This window comes from Cyprinodon tularosa, unplaced genomic scaffold (genome assembly GCF_016077235.1).
Source record: "Cyprinodon tularosa strain WSP-4 unplaced genomic scaffold, ASM1607723v1 ctg263, whole genome shotgun sequence".
NCBI classification, from domain to species: domain Eukaryota; kingdom Metazoa; phylum Chordata; class Actinopteri; order Cyprinodontiformes; family Cyprinodontidae; genus Cyprinodon; species Cyprinodon tularosa.
The window spans coordinates 40,644-68,126 of record NW_024038967.1 but is presented as its reverse complement, the minus strand read 5'-3'; the positions used below and the strand labels follow the sequence as shown (position 1 = coordinate 68,126).

The following is a 27,483-nucleotide window of genomic DNA, read 5'->3' as shown; positions in this document are numbered from 1 at the left end:
TTCAGCTGTTAGAGATGGACTTCTACTCCTGTAGTTGATGGTTTAGGACCCATCTCAGACTTTTGAAAGTTGTGATTAAACACAAGTGTTTTGGCTAATGTGACTAATTTGTATTGGTTTGCCCTCGTACCAATATAGATTGGTTAAAAACACTACCAAATTAGATGCTGGGGTGGTGACATCATCAGCTGAAAGTGCAGTTTTACCTGCATAAATCAAGAAGCACTGAAAAAGTAGGCTAGATAATAAGATAGTTGACCTGTGGGTGACCTTTAATATCTCTGAAACAACAGCAGCACACATGATCTTTTCTTTAGTTCATTTATTTACATTTTTACAAAATGACCATTTGAAATGCTCAAACCTGGACTAATGAACCATTCAGTCTATTTGCTTCAGCTTCACACAGCTGAAGCTCCTCCTGTTTGATGATGCGATCCAGGGGTGTAAACAATGAAATGCAGAGCGGTGGTGTGAGGAAATCATTGCGGACACTGCGCTCAGTTTGAACGCACCGTGAAAATCATTTTCCTCCAGAACCGACATGGAGGCTGTTGGGTTCAGCCATCGACTCCAAGATTTGAAACAGGAACCAGTTCTTTGAATCCTCGTCAATCGAGGGCAAACATCTTCAGAGCTGGTTTATGTCTGAGATGGCTCACCTGTGTGGGTTTTCAGGTGAGCCTTTAGGGAGGAGGGGCAGGTGAAGTCTTTGGCGCAGGTGTGGCAGCTGAACGGCCGCTCGCCAGTGTGCGTCCTGGCGTGGTCCCTCAGCCGGTGGAGCCGGATGAATCTCTTCCCGCAGTATTCGCAGACGTGAGGTTTGTCGTCGGTGTGCGTTTTCGTGTGCCTCTTCAGCTTTGACGCGCTGACGAATTTGTTGCCGCACAGCCTGCAGACGTACGGCCGCTCGCCCGAGTGCGCCCTCCTGTGGCACAGCAGGGTGTTGCTGTGTTTGAACTTCTCGCCGCAGATTTTGCAGGTGTGCGGTTTCTCGTCCGTGTGGATGGTCAGGTGCCTCCTGAAAGCCGACGGGTCGGCGACGCTCTTTCCGCAGACGTTGCAGAGGTAGAGCTTCTGGTCGCTGTGCGTTCTCTCGTGCAGCAGGAGTTTGTCGCTTCTTCTGAACGTTTTCCCGCATTTCCTGCAGGCGTGAGCCTTCTCGTCGGTGTGGGTTTTCATGTGGAGATCCAAGGAGGGGAGGTGACGGAAACTTTTCCCGCAGCTTTGGCAGGAGAACGGCTTCTCGCCGGTGTGAATCCTCATGTGGATCGCTAAGCCTTGCTGTGTGAGAGATTTGCCACAAATTTCGCAAACGCAGAGTTTGGCTTTGGGCCTACGGCGATTCCTCTGGCTGGAGGCGGACCTGCTGACCTCAGGAGCGGACTCACTTCCACTGGATGTTTCCTCACAGGAAACCTTCATTTTCTCCTGCACCTTCTCTGCTTGTGAGCTGGTGCAGGGCTCCTCCTGTTCTTCCTCTTTAATCAGCATCGCCTCTGGATCCTCCTCCTTCGTCTTCATCTGAGGAGGCTCAAAACCCTCCTCTCTCAGGGTGGAACTTCTCTCCTCGCTGGAAAGGTGCTCATCAAGCAGAACTTTCTGTTCTTCTTCTTTTATGTCACGTTGTTGGAGGAGGTCTGGATTCAGGGACATATAAAAAAAACATCTTTAAACTCTGGATTTTCTTGCAGGTGAACAAATGCTGCATTAGGTTTTAGCCTTAGCTTGTTGCTATGCTAATCAAATCTGCCCAGAGGCAAATATTAGTTAAGAACGTTTTCTTCAACCAATCAGATTTCAGATTTGCCCTGCAGGAAAAGCTAGAGGGCTCAGCATAATGTCACAATTTTCTGATTGGTCAGTTAGATCAAAATGTTTACAGTCAAGTTAAGCTAGCTGTTTGCTTTTGTTAAAAGTTTTTCTCGCCTCAATGGCTGACAATAAATGGAGATACATTAGCACCATTTCCACTACCCCTCTGAAACCGATCCGTGCCGAGTTCCGACCGAGCTCGAATCAGTTAACCGTGCTGTCCTCGGTCCCTTACGACTGTTTACATATCTTGCTAGCATGCTTTGTCCAACAGTACTACTGCCCACTAGAGGGAAACAAGCAAATCAACATGGCGGCGCCCATAACATCCAAGAGGGGGGTGCCTGTCACTACCCGATCCGTCCTGGAAGCATGATCCATCATGCGCCATCAGGTCATTTGGGCACTCAGATATACATCCAGGTCGCCCTCGATTTAATTTTGTTAAAAAGACATAAATAAGGTTTTTCCTTCTCCAAAAACAGTAAACGCACTAAAATATGTTTGAAAAGTTAATAATGTATTTCCCGAGAAAATAAATGCCTTAAAATCCTTTCTGTTTTATCACTCTGTGCCCGATCTGCCCTGGAAATGGGATCCTACGCTATTTCCGGGAAATAGCTTTTTCGGCTCTGGATTTAACAACTAAAATGCAGATAAACATGGTTTAATCAGATTTAGTCGGACTGCTCTGAGCATGTCCAATGAGGACATCAGAGAAGCAGTTTCACACAAAAAAAAATGTAAAAAGCATCAAAATTGTCTCACAAGTCATAAAACATTTTTCAAAGATGTTTATTAGCATTATTTAGTGAGTCAAGGATAGAAATAAGTAATTTTAGAACCATAATTACATTATTTATGGACACCTGGATGTATATGTGGTAGTGAACGCAGCCCATGAATTAGAACACATCCCTTTTTTCTTCCAGGATGCTTCTGGATTAGGCTCCGCCCATCTCCCCTGTCCCACAGCATGAGCTGCCACCACCGGTTTGACAGGATTAAACTACATGCTGAACACTGGGCCTCATTTCCCAGGATTAAAATTGGAACATCATCTGCAGCCTGGTGGCTCTTTCTTTAATAGATGATTTTCTTTCTAATTGTTCAAATCACCTAAAAATAGAATATTGTCAAAGATGATGATGAGGCGTTAATAATAAACATTAATCACAGGATGATGTGGGACAGAAGGAGGCAGAACCATCAGCTGTGATGCATTCAGGGTCCCTACCTGCTCGCTGCTCCTCCATCTCGGACTTCATCCCATCGATCATCTTCTTCTGCAGCCGGTTCTCCTCCTCGCACTGGACCACCGTGTCTTCACAGGCCGACAAAACCTCGTCACCGGCCGCCGCCAGCCGCTGCCGGATGAAGGCCCTCCAGTCCCGGAACGAAGCCATGACAGCCGCCAGAAACTACGCAGCTAAGCTAAGCTAAGCTAACGATAGCTTCTCCTTCTGAAAGTTTAACAAGGCTCACCACCGCCACCAGCCGGTGAGGAGGGGAAACAACTGTATCTGTGTGAAAAATAAAAAATAAATCAAGTACTAACTTTATTCCTCATTAGAGGATTTATTAGACCAGCTGTCATTTAAAAAAATAACTAATGACAATAAAAGTTGCCTAAGTCTAAAGTAAAATACTAACTGATGTGTGGACAGCAGACTAAAAGATAAAATAATAACAAAAAGGTACAATATCTACAGAAGAGGATTAGGGCCACTGAAAGAATACAAAAAGTTAATTGATTTTTAAATTTTATTTCAGTTTAATATGGGGAAAAAAGTCAAAATTCTGACTTTAATCTTAGAATTGTGGATCTTAATGTAGATGGTCACCATGAAGGAAGAGATGTGGAGCACTCAGCTTCACTGACAAAGATGTGAGTTGTTTGGGAGGGCCAGTAACACATTGGTGGAAAATAAGGGAATTAGGCGACTTTTTAAGTGGCCAAGGCGTCCCTGGTGATGCTATTTCATTAACGGAAGAGCAGAAGGTGATTAAAACAACAGAGCTAGTTTCGTCTCTAAAACAGACATGGCTACAGCTTGATGCTAACATGTTTGTTAGCTGTCAGGGTTCAGTCAGAATTCTGAGGAAAAAGAATTTGAGATTAAAGTCAGAATTTTGACTTTTTTCCTATATTTAACTGAAATAATATTTAGAAAACATGTTCATTTTTTTTTTTTTTTTTTTTTTTTTTACTTTTACAGTGGCCGTAATCTTCTATCGTAAATATCAGGTGATTTTGGTCAAAATAAAAAAACAGGGACCAGGGAGCAGATGTAGGTTAAGGGTCTTAAGGGTCTTTGCTCAGGCACACTGCCCCACTAGTGTGAACAGTCTTGCTTAAGGATCCATACTGACAGCTCATTCCCCCCCACCTGGGATACCAACCCAGGTCTCCTGTTTGCAGGATGGGTGACTTACCACTTGAGCTAGCCGGCCCCTATTTATATTGTGGTTCTGAGGGCTGGGCTGGTAAGAACCGCACAAATATCTGGTTCTGACCCATCTAAGTCCGATCTTTAAAGGGGTCATAGAATGCAAAACCGAGTTTCCATTGTCATAGATAAATAACGATAGTTCAGTGGGTGAAATGGACGTACAGAGAAGCTCAAACCCCATCAACACCTCCTTTCTATGCAAATCTCACAATTCTAAACTTCCATTAAAAAACAGGCAAATCCAAATTAAGCACAGCGTTGGTGTAAACTCTGGAATGGTGCCTTGTTTGGTTCAGGCCAGCTGCACTTTATTTCACGAAAATCCGGACGATTTTAAGATTCCTCCCCTGGACATTTTTTTAGGTATGAAAAGAAGGATATGTCTGGAAAAAGAGGACATCTGGTCACCCTACCGTATCAACAATCTCGATGTTTCAGTGAGTGAGTGCTTGTTGCTATGATGCGTCTTTGCTCAGCAGCTTCGCTCGTTTTTAACCAACCAATCAGAGCACAGCTCATCTAAATATTCATGATCATACCATAAAAGGAAGAAAACCTGTTGTTTCATTCTAGGGCTTTTAACATTAGTGCTCATAGAACTGCAAATATGCCATTTTCTTTCCAACCAATGTTACACACCCTATTAGAGACCTTAAGGACCAGATACCCTATAGAATCATTCTATTTAAAACTAAATAAGTGTCAGTTTCACATCAGTGTGTTAAAGCAAAACAGAAAAGGCCTTATTTTTCTCCCATATATCCGAGTCCCCCCGGCGCCCCCACTTTAGAGCATAATGTGTTAGTGAAGTTATGGTGGGTGGACAGATCACAAATCTTTATTGATCTAAAAAACCTCAACATTTTCTAGATTTACCTTCTTGACACGGTTCCTGGGATTCAGCTCCTAAAACATCTTCCTGTTGCAAAGAGTTTGATTATTAAAGTAAAGGCAAAACCTCAGAACTGCTTTAAATTCAGTGAACATGTAATAAAATTAGACAACAAAAATATCTGCAACATTTTACTTTGTTCCAACACATTAAAACTCGGTGACAGTTTCAGGTCAAACTTTAAGTGACACAATGCACAAGAGAAATGGCACCAATGACGTACGAGTTTCGACTGGACACACTAAGCAAGAGAAAGAACCGTGAAAGTCTTCAGAGAGTCCAGAGAACCGTCAGCGGGTTTGTCCCTTCAAACGGCGAGTCCCAACCAGTTCTGGCTCAGAATCCAGATTTACATTTACAACCTTAGAAAAAAAACAAAAACCTAAAGCAACAGTTTCACAAGAAGTCCTCAGCAATGACGAGCAGTTCATCAGCAGTATGTACAGTACATCCGATACCTAACAGTGAAGTGGAACCAAACTAGATGGAGGCGACTGAACCCAAACACTGAAGCTCAGAGGAACGTCTCAAGATTCACATGCGGAACCACAAGGCCACAACACCGAGCTGTTTAACAAAAACTGGGCTTTTTGTTGCTCACATTCACTAAAAGCCGTGCAACAAAAACACACGGTGTCCTCAAAATACTCTGTTTGTTAAATACCCGCCAAAATAAAAGCTTTAGATGGTGCTCTGCAGAAAAAACTGATGCATAAACATCATAAAATCCAGTTAAAGTACTGATCTGGTACCTAAACAACTGACAGAACCTACATAGCAACAAGAAGCTGATAATACGGCATCACTACTTGGTTCATAATCAACAGGTAGACCTCAGATAAAAGGGTTAAATACTGAAATTAAAATGTAATACTTTAGTTTTTTTATTCATTAATAACTCTGGGATATTGTTCAACTTCTCTTTCCTTTATATCCAGATTTTTTAAACAAAACAAAAGTTGAAATGGTGCCAAATTTCCTAAGAAAGAAAATATAAAACTTAAACTAAAAAAAGCCCTGATGCTCCTAAATATGAACACTAGGAGAAGCTGAGCTTTTATTTTGATGACACCGTGTATTTCTGGAGTAAAACTTTGGGTTCAGCAGGTCGCAGCGCTTCAGAAAAACGTCATGGAGCGAAACTGCAGCTCCAACTGAGAAAAACAATCCAAACTCAGAGGAGCTGATATGAATGAAGCAGCAGACGCTTCACAGAATGGCCACCAGGGGGCCTCATTCATTTTAACCATCCTCTAAAAAGAAGTTCATTTTTATACCATGAATTTAAAAATATATATTTTTCTGATTTGTTTTGCAAATTTATAAGACAAACATTTCAGTGATGAATGCAGCCAAATTTAAATCCTTTACTGCCATCTAGATCTCAGGATGACAACAGCAGCTTGAGATTTTGGATTGAAGACGTCAATCCTACAAATGTTCATAAAGTTTTCCTCTAGACCACCTTAAATCAGGAATCTTAAGGTGGTAAAGAGCAAACAGGTTTTTAGGTCTAATTCCTAAAAAAAAAGGTTGAAGGAAGTGTGGTTAGCTAACAGCCGATCACTGAGTTGGACTTTTTTTTCAGGTTCAATGACTTTTGGAGATTTGAATCAGGTAAGTGGAACTAAAAGAGGGAACGGTTAATTGGTGCTGGGATTTAATTCATGTAACCAGGATGTGGAAAACCCGGCAGACGGTTCCTTTCAGGTAAATAAGGAGCAGCAGGATCCGGACTGAACCTTTAGTCTGTTAAACGACAGCAGCTCCTCATCAAACCTTCGTCCCTTTCAGCTTCTGCTTCTGCGCCACTTCCGATGAAATGGACTGATCTGTGGTTCTGGATGTTTGTTGTTTCAGCAGCTGATCTTCAGACGTTCCTCCTCCCTGATGTCCATCTGGTTCGGCGTCTCGCCGTCCGGCCCAGTGTCGGTCCTTCCCAACAGCCGCTCCGAGGCCTCAGGGCAAATTTAAACCACAGTGGTCCGTCTGAACCGTCTGAAACAAACCAGACTGGTACCTTCCAGTTCCCAGCAAACATCCAGACAGCTGATCCTTTGTTGGGGGTTCTGGCCCAGATCTCTGGGCTGGGCTTGATCTAATGAGTTCTCCTGCTGGTTGACTGCTTGGTTCGGGTCGGTTCTGTTGAGCCTGGCAGTCGGTTCTGGGATCAGTTCTAACGGCAGTGTACAATCAACACCTTCTATGTCCTATAAGCTGCTCTCTGCCAACAGTGAGTGAAGCAGAACCAAAATCGGACCAAAGCAAAGAGGTCAGTGTGCTCGCTGGTTTTCCAGCAAATCCTGAGAAAAAAAGAAAAAAGAAAAAAAAAACTAGATTTAATGGAAAAACTCGCCGGCCTGAAACCCACAGAGGAGTTTGGTGGTAGCTGCAGAACAGCCTGGATGGGTTTTCAGTCCAACATCGAAGGTCAGTCAGTGAAAGCTCCTTAAGGCAGAACTCCATCAACTCAAATGAAAAGTTTTCTCTGTCGTGTTGCTGATTCTGATGATGAAGCGGGTCGACTTCTACAGAGAATGGATGCCTGAAGCACAGCCGGTGCTGAAGAGTTCACAGCCTGCAAGACAACAAGCAGGGCAAAGCTTAAGTGTATACAGGCCGATTTATACTCAGAATCCAGGTCGTCTGCATGTGTGTCTCAGTGAACGTTAATATGCCCCGCCCCTTCTGCAGACACTGCTGCACCTCTCCGAAATTGTAGGTGACCACAGACAGGAGGACTCTGATTGGTCAAATCTACATCCGCTCTACACTATGAGTATTTCCTGTTTGGTACCTAACCGGCTTGTTTTGTTTTTATGACCGCCATTGAAGTTGGACCCGGCAGAAGAGCGAGGTGCGCAAGAACGCTGGCACTCTTTTTCCACCTGGATCCCCGCACTGTTTCACCTTCATGTCCCTGCGTTGTCGCATAAAAGTTGCTCCAACTTCCTCACCATCTCGGCCGTATCTAGACCTACAACTAGTTCGTGATTGTCCCTCTGGCGTTGTGGCGTGGAATAACAGCGCAGACCACGCTTCAATATTGGGCATAAATCTAAAATATCTGCGACACACTGCTGCAGAGGGTATATAACCAGCCCTTTAGCCAATTAGGACAGTCACGAACTAGCTAGGATTGTGGGTGTTCGTTTGTCGGTTTGACGAGCTTGTACGCCGTCTACAACCCCTCATCCAACGGCAGACGACACACAGTTCACCAGTGAGTGTTCCCAAAGACTGGCCGTAGCGCTGAGTGTTTTGGCTTCAGGTGCAAACCAACAGACTGTCACACAGAGCTACAAACTAGCGTCCTGAACGGTGTCTGGGATAGCGCCCGAGGCGTGCCAGGAGTTGAGGACGGCACTACGGCTAGAGTTTCTGCCATTAGGTACCAAACAGGAAATACGCATAGTGTAGAGCGGATGTAGAATTAACCAAACAGAGGCCTCCTGTCTGCGGTCAACTACAATTTTGGGGAGGTGTTGTAGAATGTCTGCGGAAGGCGGGAGGAATATCTGCGTTAACGCGACACACATGCAGACGACCTGGCTTCTGAGCATAAACCAGGCTTTAGGCTCAGGTCTGCTAACAGTAGCATGCTAACGGTCTGCTGGGAGGTTCTGGAGAAAAAGCTCAGCTGCAAAAACCAGTGTTGTATAAAGTACTGAAATCTCGGAGTCAAGTAAAAGTATAAGTACCTCTCCAAAATATGACTTTGGTAAAAGTCTAAGTCACTGACGGAAATGTTACTTGAGTAAAAGTCTTAAAGTATCTGAAATGGCTTGTACTTAAGTATCAGAATTACTGTAAAAATAGATGTACTCAAGTAATGTAGTGAAAAGTAAAAGTAAAAAGTAGTGCAGTTTGAATAACATTTTTTTTTACATTTTGGTAAACTTTGAAGGTTAAATTCACTTAAAATAATATAAACAACCAAGTGTTGCGAAACAGGTGTATCCTATTGGTGTTGATGAACAAGCCCAGGCAAGACCCGACTTTGTAGTCAGTAGGTGGGTTTTTTAATTGTATTTATTGATTTTTTTTATTTATTTTTTTTACTTAGTAACTAAACCAAACATTGAAAATGTATCGGAGTAAAAGTATGCAATTAAGTTCGTAAATGTATTGAAGTAAAAGTGAAAGTTCTCAAAAAAAATGTATACTCTTGGAAAGTATAAAGTACTCCAAAATATACATAAGTACAGTAGTGAAGTATTTTTACTTCGTTACAATACAACACTGGCAAAAACAGCAAGTTTTCTAAAAGCAGGAGGAAAAAAAGGAGACATTCCGTAACTGCAGATCATCTATCATTAAGGTTCTGAAGGGAAACCTTAGACTCACGTCTGGAGGCGTCTCATTATGTCTTGCTGGCATTTTCGTAGATGACATCAGAGGTGATGGACTGCTGTTTCTTCTTCTGCCACATCAGGAGGACGCACTGGTGGATGAAGACGTACTGCTCCTGGAGACAAACAGGGAAGGTCTCAGTAGACCTGCAGCCTCCTCCAGCAGCTTCTGCTTTTCATGTGTTTTTCTGGAGCTCAGGTTCCTCACCTCAGTCTGGACCATGGAGAGTCGATGGGATCTCATCTCTGACACCATGCCCAGGATGTCCACGAACTCGTGCTCTCGGATGTGCTGCATGAGGCGATCCATAGCGATGAAGGTCCCGGTTCTGCCGACGCCGGCGCTGAAACAGACACAGAAATCGGATCTTGGTTGTTTATCAGACGACTCGCTGCTCATTGACACAAATCTTCACAGTTTGGTTCTGGCTCCAGAACCTCCAGCTTTTCATCAGGTTTCCTTAATTATTCAGACAATCTAAATACTTTTCAGGCAGGTTCTGGAAAGTCCAACGATTAATGAACAAAGAAATGACCTCTCTGCTTCACCCAGACTCTGTTTAATCACAGCCAGGGAGGGATTTACCACTGGGCAATAAAAGGCAGTTACCTAGTGCAAATGAGTTCCTGGGGGGACCATAAAACTCTGCATAAATAATACAACTACTCCTCATTTGTGCAAATTAATTAGGTTTCGGATAAAAATCAGAACACTTATAATATTAAGTGTCTCAGCCCCCCCCCCTCAGTGTCCACCATATTGGATCAGTCCATTTGTTGCACATGTTCAGAAAGGTCCAAACAGACAGCAGCAAACCATTTGAAAACAAACGATGCAAAGAGCAGTGATGTCAAATTAGCGCTTTTGTCGCTACATTTAGCGCCTTTTCAAACCCCTCTAGGGCTTTTATTTCAAAAAAGCACCTAGCGCCAAATCTAGCGACTTCTTTCTGCTACTGGACACTTTGGCGACAACATCTAAAAGCAGCAACTCTGCTCTCCAGAGCGAGTAGATTGGTATCTTGTCTGCTTGTCCTTTCCCGCATCTCTCCCCCTCTCTTTCATACCCCGTTTCTTGTCCGCCTGCTGTAGAAAAAGCGAGCCACTAGTGCCATAAAAGCTAAAAAAAAATAAAATAAAAATCAGTGAGCTTAGTGATTGGAAAAAATCACTTTCACTCATTTTGAGACAGCATGAAAAGTCAGCTGAGTACAAAACATAGAGAGGAAAACAACAAGAAAAGGGACAAACCTAGAACAAATAATGGATGTCTATGCTATTAAAATTTCTGTATCTGTATAATGGGTCTGTTTTATGTGTTGTCTTTTCAATTCAGAGGTCCCAAATACCTGTCTTTGCCTAGGGCCCCAAATTTCCTAAATACGCCCCTGAACAAAGCTCCCTGCTGCTCTCCAGAACTGGACCTTTCAGAACCAGCCGCTGACTGACCTGCAATGGACGACTATTGGATCTTTGGTCCTGTTAGCCTGCTGCCGTACGATGTGCACAAACTGCAGGATGCTCTCGATGGCGTTGACGGTGGGAACGCCGTGATCCGGCCACGAGGTGTAGTTCAGATGGAGGACGTCCAGAGTCTCGTCCGCCTGACGGAGGCACAAATATCTATGGGTGACTCGATCTAAAGTTTTCCAAAAAAACGTCCCTTCAGAGGAGAAAACTCACGTATCCGAGTCGAAACTTCCGGATGATCCACTCCGGAGAGCCTTCCTCAGAAAGCATCTCCACGCTGATGTCACCGTACATCACCGGCTCGTCTGTGAACGGCCAGTAATGATCGCATTTCACCTGGAAACACGACAGAAAAAAGATCAATCTGCTATTAATGACCTTTCCATATATTGATTCATGAGTGCGTTTCATTCATCCAGGCCTCAGAGCTGCAAGACCACATGGAGTCTAAGACAGAGGAGCTGTTTATCCTATTACAGTCGGCAACCCAAAATGCTCAAAGAGCCACATTGGACTAAAAAAAAAACAAACAAAAAAACCAAATCTATTCGGAGCCGCAAAAATGTTAAAGTCTTACATAAGGCTTGTATGGCAACACAGACTCTAAGTGTATTATCCCACTACTAAAAAGGACTACCTAGGCTTAGAAAAATCAAATGAACATTTTGTCCAATAAAACAAAAACTTATCCATGATAGCCAGCGGTCCTTCACACACGGCTATGCAGAGAGTGTGCTGCTGCAGACGGGCTAACGTTAGCCCTGGCTGCCGTTAGCCTTAGACTGGAGGTTGCTTCCTGTTAAAAAGGAGTTTTTCCTCTCCACTGTCTCTACAAGCATGCTTAGTGTGAGGGTCAATGAGTCAACTGGTTTTCAGTAGATAGAAAACTTTGAATCAATGTGACTGGATGATCTGGTTGAACTGTAAAGTGCCTTGAGATGACATGTGTTGTGAATTGGCGCTATAGAAATAAATTGAATAGAATTGAATTAAAAGTTTAATGTTCTCACCTCATATGATCTTAAAAACTTACATTTACTGAAGAATGGCAACAGAAAAGAGAACTTTTAACTTGATACTCTGAGCTCAGTAAGCGCTCCATTGAAAGCTGCTGCTGCTGCAGTGCATTCTGGGACAGCTGTCAATCTCAAGAATGGACAAGTCTGCTCTGATGCATGCTGGGTAAATAGGGAGGGGAGAGAACAACATCTGGGGACTTTCTCCGTTCTCTGTCTGCTGTTCTTGTGAATTGGACCAGTACTAGGGCTGAGGGTGAATACGTGTCACTACTACACGAGAACACACAAGTACACATATTGAGAAACGGCATTAGAAAGTGTTTGGGATAAAAACAATGGTTCTCATAACAAGCCAGACTGTTTCTCAGAGATTATTTCATAACGCCTCCTTTTTGTCGTGAATTATCTCAGTTTGTTCATAAAGCAGAAGCATTTAAAGAACCATGGATGAAAATCATTTCAGAGAAAAGTGAGGATGTTAAGGTCGTTAGATCAGTGACAGCTGATCTAACGACCTTTAATCGCTGTGTTTAATAGTAAACATTTCCTTTAACGTTTTGCTTTGCGGCGTTCGGATTGCCACCAGACCGGCTCCTCACCCTTCGGCGCTCGTTGCATTGTGTCAGCATGACGATGATCGGGCATTTCTGCTGCAGAACCATCTTCCAGAAGTCGTTGCGGGTCTCGGGCAGCGGGCCCTGGGTGGCGATGTACTCCTTGGAATGTCGGTATCCCTGCAACAGCAGAAATGGCTTCAGAGGAGTGATGCGACACAGACCTTCATTAGGAGAAAATACATTGAGCATCAGGAGACCCAGAGGGATGATTTCAGAACCGTAGGAATCTGGACGACTGAATCAGCCCAAACGTAACGGGTCAAATAGCCTCCCTCAGAGGCGTCATTTGGCTTTGGTTGATGTGAGGCAGAGACACGCCTAATATATAAGTGTACTGATGGCATTTTAGCAAAATTATTTTTATTAAAAACATAATTAATGTGCACAATTAATATTTGTTGGCCCCCAGGAACTTGGGGCCCTTGGCAACCGCCTAGTATTGCCTAATGGTGAATCCGGCCCTGCCTTTGTTTCACGTACAGCTGGGCGGATTATTGAAACCTAAAAATATTTCTACTTCCTGTTTCTGTTGCTATCTGATGCTTTTCTTTCATGATGACTTATGTTTTTTACGCCATCTCCTAAATTAAAAGTGTAATAAATCAGCAGAATGAGGACTTCCTGTCTAAACAGGAAACACTGCTTCCTGCCTTCACTCCCAGTAGATTGGGATCACAGGACCAGTGTCTTTACTGGTCTCTATAGAACGGATCATCCAGAACTCTGCTGTCAGAGTCTGGACCGGCACCATGAACATGGGTCCCAGCAGAACCAGGACTAAAATCCTGAACATGAAAGGATTGACTTTAGACAGGAAGTTATTGGGCTTTTTGAGGCGATGGTTGGGTCGGAACCAGAACCCTCTGGTCTTTACAGAACCGTCTCCTCTGTGCTTTCAGAACCAGAAGCACAGAAATGGAGGCAGTGTTGAGTTTCTCTGCCTGAGAACCTGAGATGTTCAGAAACTGCTGGTTCCTTTAATCAGAAATAATTTAAGTTTCATTTCCTTTATATTTGAAAATTTTTTGGTTGAAGTTTGATTGTTTTGATGGGAAACTTTCAAGGTTTTATTTTCATTTTCTTTTTCATCTATATAAGCTTTAGGCTCAGCAGACTCTTCATGTTCAGCTCATTTATCATCACAGCAGAGCTGCTTATTTTAGTCTGTCGCTAAGGGACGGATTTATCATTAGGCAAAACTAGGCAGTTGCCTAGGGCCTCAAGTTCCTGGGGGCCCCATAAAAATCCTTTTACATTTATGGTTAATACAACTATACCTTATTTGTGCACAATAACTATGTTTTTTGATAAAAATCCTTGCCATCAGAACGCTTATAATATCAAGTGTGTTTCAGCATTTACTTTAGCCGTCGCCTTTTTGGAAACACAGGAAGGAGCAATCAGCTAAGTGAGCTTAGTGCTTGAAAAAACCTTTCATTCATTTAGAGACAGAATAAAAAGTCAGCTGAGTACAAAAAATAGAAAGGAAAACAAGAAGAAAAGGGACAAGAAGAGAGGGACAAAACCTAGAACTAATAATGGATGTCTATTCTATTAACATTTCTCTATCTGTATAAATGGTCTGTTTGATGTGTTGTCTTCTCAGTTCAGAGGGCCCCCTGCCTGTCTCTGCCTAGGGCCACAATTTTCCTAAATCTGTCCCTGCTATCGCTCGTCATCTTAAATGTGAATTTTTCCCTTTATTTTCATTTTATTTCTTTGATCTTTTATTTTTTTTAAAGGAAAAGTCCGGTCATATTCAGAATTCAAACATCTGCAAGAACATGTAATTGATCAGTGTTTTTAATTCAGAGTAATTTTCATCTGAATGTGCTTTACTGGAGGCATCCATGTTTGCCAAAGAACACTACTGCCACCTACTGGATTGTGACGTCACGGTGCGGTATCAGCTGTTGATCAAGTCCCAGTGCTGTATCTGGTGTTTGTCACAACGCGCTATTATCCAAGTCATCTTGAAAACATTCTTCTTCCAAATGTTGGCTACATATTACGTGTTTTTTCTCTGGCCAGAAGTTCGATGGCAAATCCTCCCTCTTGAGTTGGCAATCCAACGACCAACCCGTCCGTGGAGGATCAGGAATCAGAAAGGTGGAATAACAAATCTTTTACACTTTTAACGGATGTATTCCAGCATCCAGCTGCCATGCACGTGGGCATTGTCAGTTTCACTATAGCTCTGGTGAATTTCAATGGTGAAGTCCTCTGGAAATCTTCAATAATTGTTGCTGATTGCAGATGTGTCTAGTAGTTCCCATTGATTTTGCTTGTAAAGCGGGGAGAATGGCGCTAGGCTTACCGCACCGTGACGTCACTGCTGGAAGATGGCAGGAGGGAGGGGTTACTATATTTGGGCAAAAATGGCCGCTCCCAGACTCATTGATCGCGACAAAAAATATTATTTATTATCTTTAAATCACCACAAATGTACAGTGTAATGTGTAGTTTTAGGTATAAATAATGATCCATTGATTATTCCTTGCTGACCGGACTTTTCCTTTTTTGAACATTGTTTAAAACTTTGATCTGGATCAGTCCTTATCAACCAATAGCACCATGGGTCTGTATCTGGACCGAGGCTGTGGGGTTTCTGGTTCTGAACGGATACTCACTGGGATGTAGTTGGCGTTGATGTAGTCAGCCCCTTCGTCGTTGTGCATGGAGATCAGCTTCACTCGGCTGAAGTCATCTGAGATCAGAGGTTAGGTCAGTTAAGGAGCAACATACGGTGTCAGAATTGAGCGGGAACCGCTTCTGGACTCACAGGGCAGGATGTTTGTGTACCGGTTCTTGGGCCGGTTGATGGGCAGGTCTGCAGCGTCATGGGACACGTCCAGGCCGACGCTCTTCAGCTCCTGGAAAACATCCAACAGACTGAGAGCTGCTTCTGGTCCGAACGGAACCGCCCTGTTTCTAAGCTCCTCCTGACGTACCTCAAACTGCAGAGAGAACTTGTAGGCCGAGTCCTTGCTCATGTCCTTGTAGAAGGCCTCAAAGTCGTCCAGCTGCACAGGGCTGAAACACAAACCTTCATCATCATCATCATCATCCAGCTGCAGGGAGGGGAGACGACAACAAACATCTGGGAGGGATGTGGATCAAGGAGCAGCAGCAGAACCTAAAGGTGATGCAGGGATCTACTGATGTTCATGGAGACGCACTGAGCCAGCAGGAAAGTTCTGGACTCCTATCTGCCGAGTCAGAACCGGCTCTGGGTTCTCTTTACTGGGAACCAGAGGTTCAGCCAAACCGACAGTTTGACATCCTAAAAACTAAACGGATCCTAACATGACAGGTCAGCAGAACCACAGGCTGATCAGCACCAGTGGTTCTAGAAGAAGGACGGTTCTGCTCACGTCTGAGACGATTAGAACCGGGTTTGGGCCTGAAAAAAGCTTGCTGCCGGGCAGACAACCATCAACTGAAGGTTCTGGTTCCGGATCTCCAGCTTCAGGAAGTGGACTTTCCGGACATTGGTACTGACCAATCAGCAGAGCAGAACCTGAGCTTTGTCCGGTTCAGGACATCGAAGTAGAAACAAGTTCTACCATCAGAACCATTCCTGCTCCGCGGCTCCAACAGAACCAGTTGTGCCGTCTCGTTCTTCTAACACCTAAAGCTGATCTAGACCTCATCCGGTCCTGTTCTAAAAGCAAAGCAGAACCACTAACTGTTCCCCAGAACCCTGGTCCGAAGGTTTAAACCATCAGCTGATGGTTCTGAAGGATCAGACATTCCAGATTCTCTGAACCTCATTCAACCTTCCAGGGATTCCGGTTCTGGACCTGTCAGATGAATGGATCAGTAAGAAATGAAGTCAGGAACTCCGACTGGAGCCTCTGATGGGAGGAGCTGTGTGGGTGTGATGGTGAAGCAGTTGGTTGAAGGTTCTGGTTCGGTTCTGGTTCGGTTCTGCGGCCGACGAGCAACGAACACAAACGGACCAGAAGCCGCTTGGATCTGTTACCTTGTTAGCTTCCGTTTCTTTAAAGCCGTCTTGCTCCTATAAAATACAAACAGCGTGATCTTCACCTTCATCATCCTCGGCTTCAGCCCAGGACCGTCTGTGCAGCAGCACTGCCCCCTGCTGGTCGCTCGCAGTCACATCAACTTTTGTAAAGAATCATTCATCAGATTTTTTTTTTTTTTTTACAGAACAAATGATGATTTAATGAGCAGTGAGATGGTTCTGGTCCAATCAGGAGGCGGAGCTGCGCAGACGAACCTATTGGGTCACAGCATCTGAAGAAACGCCTTAAATACCGTATTTCCTCAAAGTTAAATAATATTTTACAAAATCAACACTTTCAAAATTTCATAATTTTATGTGAAATAGAAATAATGAACCGAAGAAAGCGTAGAATAAATAAATATAAATCTATACAAATAAAATATTGAATCAAATGAATGAACAGGGCTCATCATTTTATGTTCTTTTCTGATTCTTCCAGCATCTCTTTGGGTCGGCAGCAAACTAGAGAGTGGTACCAGAAGGTTCTGCTACCATCAGGCTTTGGCTGAGGAAATACGGTATTCAGATGGAAGAATAATAAAAACTCACAGTGCTGCAGCACATTTCTCAGACTCAGAGGGAAACAGAAGCTCCTAAACCCAAATAACCAGCCTGGACGTCTGTGGCTGAAAGTTTCCATCCGTTTGCTTTTTTATGCAACAAAAACAAAAAAAAATCTTCCAGAAAAGCTGGATTTGGTTGGTTTTAACTATTTACAGAAAGAAAATCATTGGAGTTTTTTTGTTTTCAATTATTTCAAGTCTGCAGAAAATAAAATAGTCCTTTCACTTCTTCTTCGGTCTCATGTTACAGGAAAAAATACGGTTTCTTCAGCCACAGCCTCCAGAGAGGAACCCAAACATCAGACCAACTTCATGCAGACAGCTGAGCTCCACCAGTTTCCTCACTCTGGATTTTACTCTAAACTCTTCAAGCTTTTTTTGCTTTGAAGGGACTCAGATTTTTCCCACAATCTGTTCTGATCGTTGGGAGGAAATGTGAAGCAGCTAACCAGGAACATGCAGATCTACAGAACCGGAGACTACAGTGCTACAGAGTGACTGACGGCATGCAGCAAAGCACAGTTAGCATCATCACTGGAAAAAATCAACATCTAGATAAGTCATTTTTTTCTTAAAATAAGTGCATTTGTTCTTGGATTGAGGAGGTAAAAGAGACATTTTTCCAATGGAGCAAGACAATTTACACCTAAAATAAGAAAACACAACTACATTGTCTTATTTCAAGTGCATTTTATCTAATTATCTTAATTTTGGAGTAAAAATACTCATCCCATTCTCATTTACCTACTCAAATTAAGGTTAAATACTCTTAATTTAGGAACTTTTCTAATTTCTAGATTGTTTTTCCAGTGCAGGCTGTCGTACATCCGCCATGTTAGTGAGATCCGCCACAGTTCAACCAGAAATCTGGAGTCTTTCTGTCGATCCAGGACTTCCAGAAAGAGGGATACAATATAAACTAAAATAAAGATTCTGGTGTCGTCTGTTTATCCACAAACAATCAGAAACGCATTCGCTTTGTCGACAGGAACACATCCCTGCAGGAATTTTTATCTGATAAAATTTAAATCTAGTTTCTGATGTTCCTCTTCTTTGCTTATTTCATTTAGGCTTAATAAATCACTGCAGACATCTGCTAAAGAAAAAAAAAAGGATCCCATGTATGATTTCTGCCAAATATAATATGTTTTTTTTGCGTCATTTTTTTTATTTTCCATTCCAGTTTTTAATGTTTTTGCCTTTGGTTGGATTCACATTTTAGATATTAAAATTATAATGCTGTTTTAGAAGCTTCTAATGTGCAAAATTAAGCCACGGTTTAAACTAGTTGCTTTGAAAATGTGTTGTAAATGGTCAAAAGCTGTAGTATCACATTTATATAAAACAATGGATTTCTTTCTATTTCTTAAACATAAAACACTAAATTTCCCCCCAGCTGGGTGATCTGCATAAAAGCCACAGTTTGTGGCCAAAGTGTCAAGATATTAATGTGACGAAACCAGCGGGTTGAGGGAAACCACCATGGTGATTTTTACTTTTTTCTGTGTTTTTTTATAGAAACAAAGAGGCGGAGTCTTGAAGGAAAATGCGTTTTTAAAGATGTTTGTGGAAAAATGCAGAGAACAACCAGATGAATCTGTCAGCTCTGGATCTACTTGAACTAGAAGTGTTTCTGCTGAGCGGTGCGGACTGTGGCGGCTACGTAAACATGCCCCTAAAGTGCAGCAGGCGCTTACTTACCACGGATTAATATAAAAAGCCAAAAGATAGTCAGTCCAAAGGCAGGATGGCAGGAGGGTAAGGAAGGCAAAGAGGCTTCTTCGCCTGAAGGGGTTCAAATAAACACAAAAAAAGAGAAAATAAAGAGAACAGACACCATGGGGGGGGCAACAGGGTGGGGGACAAAACATGGAGCTCCGTTAGTAAAGAGGGACAGAGCTTCACATTAGTGCAGAACACAGAGTTAATGCATCACGCAGCCGCCGCTCAGAGACGCCCGTTGTCTCTGCAGGACAACAGGAGTCTGTCTGCAGCCCGTCTCACTGAACAACCTGCAGCCTCAACCTGTGACATCATTGCATCGCCCTGGCTCCGCCCACAGCCGGGACTCCAACTGCTTTCTGTTTCCTGACACGTCCCTGATTACCTCATGGACACCATCAGTGATGATGCATTGATTTTTCCTTCAGAATCAGCCTGAAGCTTCGTTAGATTAAACAATTAAAGATGTTAAATATTTGTTAAAACCAGGAGCGGATTTACGATTAGGTAAAACTAGGCGGTGCCTACGGCCTCAACTTCCTGGGGGCCCCATAAAACTCAGTTTGCATCTATGGTTAATACAACTATTACTTAGTTTTGCACATTAATTATGTTTTTGATAAAAATCCTTTCGCTAAAATGCCATCAGAACACTTAATATTAATATAGTGGGCTGAGACACACAATATTAAATGTGTCTCAGCCCACCCCACCCCCAATGTCCACCATATTGGATCAGTCCATTTGCTGCACATGATCAGAAAGGTCCAAACAGACAGCAGCAAACCATTTGAAAACAAACGATGCAAAGAGCAGTGTTGCCAACTTAGCGCATTTGTTGCTATATTTAGCGACTTTTCAGACCCCTCTAGCACTTTGATTTCTAAAAAGCACCTAGCGCCAAATCTAGAGACTTCTTTCTGCTACTGGAGACTTTGGCGACAACATCTAAAAGCAGCGAACTCTGCTCTCCAGAGCGAGTAGATTGGTAACCCCGCCTCCTGCTCTCCTCTATCTTGTCTGCTGTCATGATTCATGCAGCTATTATTTCATCCAAATGAAAAATGGAGAACAGAGAAGCAGATCATGGCTTGTCTACAGTGAAAAGAAGGACTGGGTTATTTACTTTTTGGAAACACAGGAAGGAGCAATCAGCTAAGTGAGCTTAGTGCTTGGAAAAAATCTTTCATTCCTTTAGAGACAGCATGAAAAGTCAGCTGAGCACATTGCAAATATGAAAATAATAAAAGGGACAAAAGGAAAACAGCAAGAAGGACAAGATAGAACAAATACTGTATACCTATTTTAATAAAATATCTCTATCGGTATAATGGGTCTGTTTTATTTGTTGTATTCTCAATTCAGAGGGCCCCAAATTTCCTAAATCCACCCCTGGTTAAAACGCATAATTTTTTGGATGTTAGTGGGACTAAGTCTTCTTTACCAGGTCGTCCAATAAACATCAGTTTGACCCTAAACTGCACAGTAATGCTCTTCAGTTTCTCAAACACCCCCAGTCTTTGTTCACTGGGTCGATCAGAACAGTTTTGTCCCAATTCAGGACGTTAAGTTTGTTCAAACTGGATCCAGCGAAGGTTTGACATGTCTGAACCTGACAGAACCTATCCGATCCTCCGGCAGTTCTGAAAGGACCAGGATTCAACAGGAACTAAACCCTAACATCTTCATCCTGCCTCAGAGCGGTCAGCAGGTCTCCTCATCACACCCACAGGGCGAGCCGGGCCAGAAGCACGAGAAAGCAGAACCACGGCTGCGCTGCAACAATAAGGCGATGAAATGTGCGTTTAGTGATGGGGGGTCTGCACATGGAGGATTCTGCCTTCACTGACCGTCTTTCAGCTCTTATATTAACCACAAGAACCAGAACCTTCATCCGCGGCGCCGTCTTAGAGACCTGCAGCAGCCGCTGCTCTTTTACTTTGAAAGGACAGCTCTCAATTCTGCTTTCAGAGATTTTTAAAAGCCAGCTGGTTCTCAAAGCAGCAGATTAAATCTGAGCGTTCATATTCAACAAACAGCTTCTGATATCATCATCATACTCTTAAAGGGCCAGAGAGTTTAAACCAGAGCTGCCTGTTCAGACCCTGATCTGCCTCATCAATCTCTCCAAGCACTAATCTGCTTCCTGTTGGGTGTGTGCAGCTGTGAAATAAGGAAGTGATGCTAAACCAACGGTGAAAACAGACCAAACCGCCTGCTGCTGCAGCGCCCATGAGCAGAAGAAGAGGAGCAGCGTACCAGTTGTAGGGAAGCTTCCCATCTCGCTCAAACGACGCGAAGTTAACAAAGGTCTCAGCGCCGCAGTCTCTGCAACACAGAGCAAACAGTTCAGGGTGTGAGGATTGGGGAAGTCACTGATATTTGATGAGTTTACAGGAAAAACAGGAAGTGATGTGGGCAAAAAATAACAGAAAATCAGCCTAATTATCTGAGCTGGATATAAATTACTCAGGTTACGCAACTCGTTTAAAGCCATAACATGAAGTGAGAAAATTTGAATAAGGGAAGTAAAACACGACAAGATAAAAAAAAAGACGGTTGAAAAACTCAAATAAAATTATAGTGTAATCAAAGCTAAATCCTAGCAATAGAGAAGTGGCTAAGCCTTTAAAAACGGTCCAACAATCGGGTCAGCTGAAGACCCCATTAGAACCACCTCCTGGCCCTGAAACGTCTCCTCCATTCAGTTCAGAAAGAAATCCTAGGAAATCGTTAGGAGTTTGTAAAACTTAGTAAAAAACTAAAACAAACAAAAAAAAAAAACTGGTGCAAACTAAGAAGCTCAGATCACCTCAGAATCAGATGGTAATGTCAGATATAATGATCAGGCTTCTCTCCTGTGGTAAAAACTACCAGTTTTAGTCTGTGAGGCAGACACCCTGTCTGCTTTTAAGGCTAGGCTTAAAACTTTCCTTTTTGATAAAGCTTATAGTTAGAGTGGCTCAGGTTATCCTGAGCTATCTCTATAGTTATGCTGCTATAGGCTTAGACTGCTGGAGGACATAGGGACCCCATTTGATCATTCTTTTTCTATGAGCCTGGTTCTGCTGGAGGTTTCTTCCTGTTAAAAGGGAGGTTTTTCTCTCCACTGTCGCTACCAGCATGCTTGGTGTGAGGGATTGCCTTCGAGTCAATGAGTCAACACAATCAACTGGTTTTCCTTAAATAGCAAACTTTGAATCAGTTTGATCTGGTAAACTGTAAAGTGCCTTGAAAGGACGAGTTGTGAATTGGCGCTACAGAAATAAACTGAATAGAATTGAGGAACTTCCTGCTGCTGCAAGCAGGAAGTTCTTAAGATGTTCTCAGAATAAACTTTGAGGAACAATCTCCAGCTGCACATCTCGGCTCACTTAGACCTTGTAGCTTCCTGGGCATCAGTTACCATGGCTACAGGCCAGCAGTACGGCGGCGGTGCTCAGGTGTTACCTGGTCATCTGCAGGTGCTTCTTGCGGAGGACCAAAAGGAAGAGAACCAGCAGGCTGATGAGGAGGATACTGAGGATGGCCAGAGCCGAAATGGCCGCCATGCTCGGATTCATCTCTTTGGCTGCGGACGCACAAACAGACAATGTTACATCACCTGGGGGCGGAGCCTGCCCTGCTTTTACCCCCAAACCATCGTCTCTGTTCACCTTTGGTTTTATATCAGACATCCCAACCTACTCAACATTTCACAATAAAAGCATCACGATGGCTTTGAAGTCAACAGATTAAAACTAATGATGTTATCATCTGAAAAATGTACAGGAGGCCCCGCCCTTATAAATATAAAGTTTAGACAGAAGGTGATCTGATTGGATCAGTTACTAAGATTTGACAGGAAGTAGTCATTTAGTCCAGTTCAGGCAGCTGGAGTCGTTTTAAGAACCAGTTGACCTCTGGATGCAGATTCTTGTAGATTTAGGGCCACCAGGGAAAGGAAGCAGAATTCAAAAGCTTGCCGCACTTTTCAGAGGTTTTTTTTCAGCTCTGGAGAAAAGGTTTAAGGAGTGAGATATTTAAACCGGTCAGACTGGGGGATGACGATCTCCCAGTCTGACAGGAACCCGCAGACCTTGGGTGGACTTCCTGCCTCTCTGTCTCCACCTACCCGCAGTGCTGACGGTGATCCGAGCCGGGCGACTCGGCGTGCTGTAGCTGAAGCTGGTCACGGTGCAGTTGTAGCTGGACGACGGAACCAGACCAGAGACCGTCAGGACGTGAGAGGTGGACGTGATCGGCTCGGTGGCCTGGAGAACAAACCAGAGAAGCCATCAGAGAGGAACGGACCGTCTGGTCCACTGCTTTAGGATTTCTACTTTGGAACAGACCCACTATGAACCAGAACCTCTGCAACCTCTCTGAAGACCTGCAGGTTGTATTGCAGCAACCCTCTGGGTGGGAATCAATACCGCCGAATTCTGATTGATATTCTGGCCCGTCATTAATATAGTCCTCTACCTGGGCTGTCTGACTGAGAAGGACAGTTCCCTTCCCGGCTTCTCAGAAATCGTCCCCCCTGGATCCAGGTTCCAGGTTCTCCTTAAATAAGTTGGAGCCAACAATCCTCCTACAACATGTCTGCTCAGATCGTAGAAGCAGGAGCAGCGTTCATCAGACCAAATTCCAATCCCCCTTTCTTAAAAGGAAAACCTTCTGTTTTGGACCAGGACTGGATCAGACATAAGGCTGCAATGCCATTGGGTTTTTGTAACTCCATCATCTTAATGTTTCTCCCAGAAAATATTTCTCACAGAACAAAAGAAATTTTAAATAGTTGCCATCCAGTGGAAACTAGAACCAGAATATTAACCCGAATCCCAGCGTACCCGACCAACTGGGTGAGGATCAAATTAATCTGCATCAGATGGTTTAAAGCTCAGTGGAGAGAACCCATCTATCCTCTTCTGCTTATCTTGGGTAGCAGCTTCAGTATGGAGGCCCTCTCTTAAAAATATTAACCGTAAGAAACTAGATAAAAAAAAATAAACGTTATAAAAAGTTCATAACTATAAGAAGGGTAAAAAAATCCAGTCAAAAACGTAAATAAAAAAAATTCTTAATAAAAACTGTCAGATAAAAATATTTTCATCTATAAATGAAACCAGACTGAATTTCTGTAAAGAAGGTCCGATCAGCAGTCCAGTCAGAGGTCCGATCAGCGGTCTGATCGGATCCTCCTATCTGCAGCTCTAAAGTTCTCAGAAGCAGCTTTGCTAAAATGTGAGGCTAGTTTACCTTCAACTCCTTGCCAGGGCCGTTGGGTCTGCAGAGAACCTGGTAGTAGTCCACCACCCCCTCCTCGGTCCACAGCAGAGTCACAGACGAGTGTGTGGCGTTGACGGCGAACAGCGAGCGGGGAGGAGCCGGCTCTGTGGGGAGCAAAGGCTTGACGTGAGCTCATACAGGAGAACGGGCCAGAAACACTTATAGACGTCCAGAAGAGGAAGTTCTCCACGCAAGGTTTTAGTTTCACTTTCAGAGCCAAAACAGGTCCAAATGAAGCCGTTTCTGCTGCTGGAGAATTCATAGTTGGCAGCAGACAGTTTCTGTTAGGAATTTGGTTCTTTTAGGATTTTTGCTTCAAGAATCAAGTTCTATCTGGAATATGGTTACATAAGTAACCTTTTAGGAATGCGATTCTATCAGGAATACAAATTTTTTTGAAAATTGAAATTATTTAAGGAGTATAACACTATAAAGAATGTATTTCTTGTAGGCATTTGTTTGTATCGAGAAAGTTTTTTGAGGAATGTGGTTCAATTGGGAATGTGAGGAATGCGGTTCTATAGGGAATGTTCTTTGCGTAATGTGGTTTTTTTCTTGGAAAAGGGAATATGGTTCTATCTGGCATATTCTTTGAGGAATGATGTTCTATTGGGAAAGTTCTTTGAGGAATGTGGTTCTATGGGAAAAGTTATTTGAGGAATATGCTTCTATCTGGCATATTCTCAGAGGAATTATGTTCTATTCGGAAAGTTCTTTGAGGAATGTGGTTCTATGGGAAAAGTTATTTGAGGAATGTGGTTCTATGGGAAAAGTTCTTTGAGGAATATGGTTCCATGGGAAAAGTTCTTTGAGGAATATGGTTCTATGGGAAAAGTTCTTTGAGGAATATAGTTCTATGGGGAAAGTTCTTTGAGGAAAGATTTCTATCTGGAATGTTCTCTGAGGAATGACGTTATGTTGGGAACGTTCTTTGAGGAATGTGGTTCTATGGGAAAACTTCTTTGAGGAATGTGGTTCTATGGGGGATAGTTCTTTGAGGAATCCGGCTCTATGGCAAAAGTTCATTGCGTAATGTGGTTCTATGAGAAAAGTTATTTGAGGAATGTGGTTCTATGGAAAAAGTTCTTTGAGGAATGTGGTTCTATGGGGGATAGTTCTTTGAGGAATCCGGCTCTATGGCAAAAGTTCATTGCGTAATGTGGTTCTATGAGAAAAGTTATTTGAGGAATGTGGTTCTATGGAAAAAGTTCTTTGAGGAATGTGGTTGTATGGAAAAAGTTCTTTGAGGAATGTGGTTCTATGGGAAAAGGTCTTTGAGGGATACAGTTCTGTTGGAAAAGTTCTTTAAGTAATGCGTCTCAATGGGAAAAGTTATATCTGGAATGTTCTCTGAGCACTGAATTTCTGTTGGAAAAGTTCTTTGACGAATGCGGTTCTATGGGAAAAGTTATTTGTGTAATGTTATATGTAAAAAGTTCTGTGAGGAATATTGTTCTATGGAAAAAGTTCTTTGAGGAATATGGTTCTATGGGAAAAGTTCTTTGAGGAATATGGTTCTATGGGAAAAGTTCTTTGAGGAATATGGCTCTATCTGGAATGTTCTCTGAGGAATGACGTTATGTTGGGAACGTTCTTTGAGGAATGTGGTTCTATGGGAAAACTTCCTCGAGGAATATGCTTCTATCTGGCATATTCTCAGAGGAATTATGTTCTATTGGGAAAGTTCTTTGAGGAATGTGGTTCTATGGGAAAAGTTCTTTGAGGAATATGCTTCTATCTGGCATATTCTAAGAGGAATTATGTTCTATTGGGAAAGTTATTTGAGGAATGTGGTTCTATGGGAAAAGTTATTTGAGGAATGTGGTTCTATGGGAAAAGTTCTTTGAGGAATATGGTTCCATGGGAAAAGTTCTTTGAGGAATATGGTTCTATGGGAAAAGTTCTTTGAGGAAAGAGTTCTATCTGGAATGTTCTCTGAGGAATGACGTTATGTTGGGAACGTTCTTTGAGGAATGTGGTTCTATGGGAAAACTTCTTTGAGGAATGTGGTTATATGGGGGATAGTTCTTTGAGGAATCTGGCTCTATGGCAAAAGTTCATTGCATAATGTGGTTCTATGAGAAAAGTTATTTGAGGAATGTGGTTCTATGGAACAAGTTCTTTGAAGAATGTGGTTCTATGGGAAAATGTCTTTGAGGGATACAGTTCTGTTGGGAAAGTTCTTTAAGTAATGCGTCTCAATGGGAAAAGTTATATCTGGAATGTTCTCTGAGCACTGAAATTCTGTTGGAAAAGTTCTTTGAGTAATGCGGTTCTATGGGAAAAGTTCTTTGTGTAATGTTCTATGTAAAAAGTTCTGTGAGGAATATTGTTCTATGGGAAAACTTCTTTGAGGAATATGCTTCTATCTGGCATATTCTCAGAGGAATGATGTTCTATTGGGAAAGTTCTTTGAGGAATGTGGTTCTATGGGAAAAGTTCTTTGAGGAATATGCTTCTATCTGGCATATTCTCAGAGGAATTATGTTCTATTGGGAAAGTTCTTTGAGGAATGTGGTTCTATGGGAAAAGTTATTTGAGGAATGTGGTTCTATGGGAAAAGTTCTTTGAGGAATATGGTTCCATGGGAAAAGTTCTTTGAGGAATATGGTTCTATGGGAAAAGTTCTTTGAGGAATATGGTTCTATGGGAAAAGTTCTTTGAGGAATATGGTTCTATGGGAAAAGTTCTTTGAGGAAAGTGGTTCTATGGGAAAACTTCTTTGAGGAATGTGGTTCTATGGGGGATAGTTCTTTGAGGAATCCAGCTCTATGGCAAAAGGCATTGCGTAATGTGGTTCTATGAGAAAAGTTATTTGAGGAATGTGGTTCTATGGAAAAAGTTCTTTGAGGAATGTGGTTCTATGGAAAAAGTTCTTTGAGGAATGTGGTTCTATGGGAAAAGGTCCTTGAGGGATACAGTTCTGTTGGGAAAGTTCTTTAAGTCATGCGTCTCAATGGGAAAAGTTATATCTGGAATGTTCTCTGAGCACTGAAATTCTGTTGGAAAAGTTCTTTGACGAATGCGGTTCTATGGGAAAAGTTCTTTGTGTAATGTTCTATGTAAAAAGTTCTGTGAGGAATATTGTTCTATGGGAAAAGTTCTTTGAGGAATATGGTTCTATGGGAAAAGTTCTTTGAGGAATATGGCTCTATCTGGAATGTTCTCTGAGGAATGACGTTATGTTGGGAACGTTCTTTGAGGAATGTGGTTCTATGGGAAAACTTCTTTGAGGAATGTGGTCCTATGGGGGAAAGTTCTTTGAGGAAACCCTGCTTT

General features: G+C 42.7%; 2 protein-coding genes across 4 annotated transcripts in view; both read right to left on the bottom strand.

The window, feature by feature from the left end:
- Nucleotides 1-251: 251 nt before the first annotated feature.
- LOC119786059 (zinc finger protein 391-like) lies at nucleotides 252-3,294 on the bottom strand. Its single transcript, XM_038289138.1, has 2 exons — nucleotides 3,053-3,294; nucleotides 252-1,640 (listed from the first exon to the last, which is right to left on the bottom strand). Exons 1-2 carry the CDS (start codon nucleotides 3,219-3,221, stop codon nucleotides 643-645), a joined length of 1,167 nt encoding a protein of 388 aa, XP_038145066.1. The 5' UTR covers nucleotides 3,222-3,294; the 3' UTR covers nucleotides 252-642.
- A 3,877-nt stretch (nucleotides 3,295-7,171) lies between these two features.
- Nucleotides 7,172-27,483, bottom strand: part of ptpro (protein tyrosine phosphatase receptor type O) — a 54,112-nt gene continuing 33,800 nt past the window's right edge. The window contains exons 13-27 of one of the 3 annotated variants that reach the window (XM_038289135.1): nucleotides 24,175-24,308; nucleotides 23,048-23,186; nucleotides 22,384-22,504; nucleotides 21,193-21,261; nucleotides 18,913-18,996; nucleotides 16,604-16,639; nucleotides 15,570-15,651; nucleotides 15,401-15,491; nucleotides 15,249-15,325; nucleotides 12,601-12,735; nucleotides 11,196-11,318; nucleotides 10,962-11,116; nucleotides 9,721-9,856; nucleotides 9,508-9,628; nucleotides 7,172-7,738 (exon numbers count right to left, since the gene is read on the bottom strand). In XM_038289135.1, coding sequence (XP_038145063.1) covers nucleotides 9,524-9,628; nucleotides 9,721-9,856; nucleotides 10,962-11,116; nucleotides 11,196-11,318; nucleotides 12,601-12,735; nucleotides 15,249-15,325; nucleotides 15,401-15,491; nucleotides 15,570-15,651; nucleotides 16,604-16,639; nucleotides 18,913-18,996; nucleotides 21,193-21,261; nucleotides 22,384-22,504; nucleotides 23,048-23,186; nucleotides 24,175-24,308 — 1,487 coding nt within the window. In that variant the 3' untranslated portion in view covers nucleotides 7,172-7,738; nucleotides 9,508-9,523. The remainder of the gene's footprint in view (nucleotides 7,739-9,507; nucleotides 9,629-9,720; nucleotides 9,857-10,961; nucleotides 11,117-11,195; nucleotides 11,319-12,600; nucleotides 12,736-15,248; nucleotides 15,326-15,400; nucleotides 15,492-15,569; nucleotides 15,652-16,603; nucleotides 16,640-18,912; nucleotides 18,997-21,192; nucleotides 21,262-22,383; nucleotides 22,505-23,047; nucleotides 23,187-24,174; nucleotides 24,309-27,483) is intronic. The other 2 variants (XM_038289136.1, XM_038289137.1) reach the window with 2 other exon arrangements.

Excerpts from the sequence above, each read along its gene's own strand:
- LOC119786059 (XM_038289138.1), bottom strand. The coding sequence starts at position 3,221 with ATGGCTTCGTTCCGGGACTGGAGGGCCTTCATCCGGCAGCGGCTGGCG. Across the intron at positions 1,641-3,052 it reads GATGGAGGAGCAGCGAGCAG|ACCTCCTCCAACAACGTGAC; the intron begins GTAGGGACCCTG and ends CCCTGAATCCAG.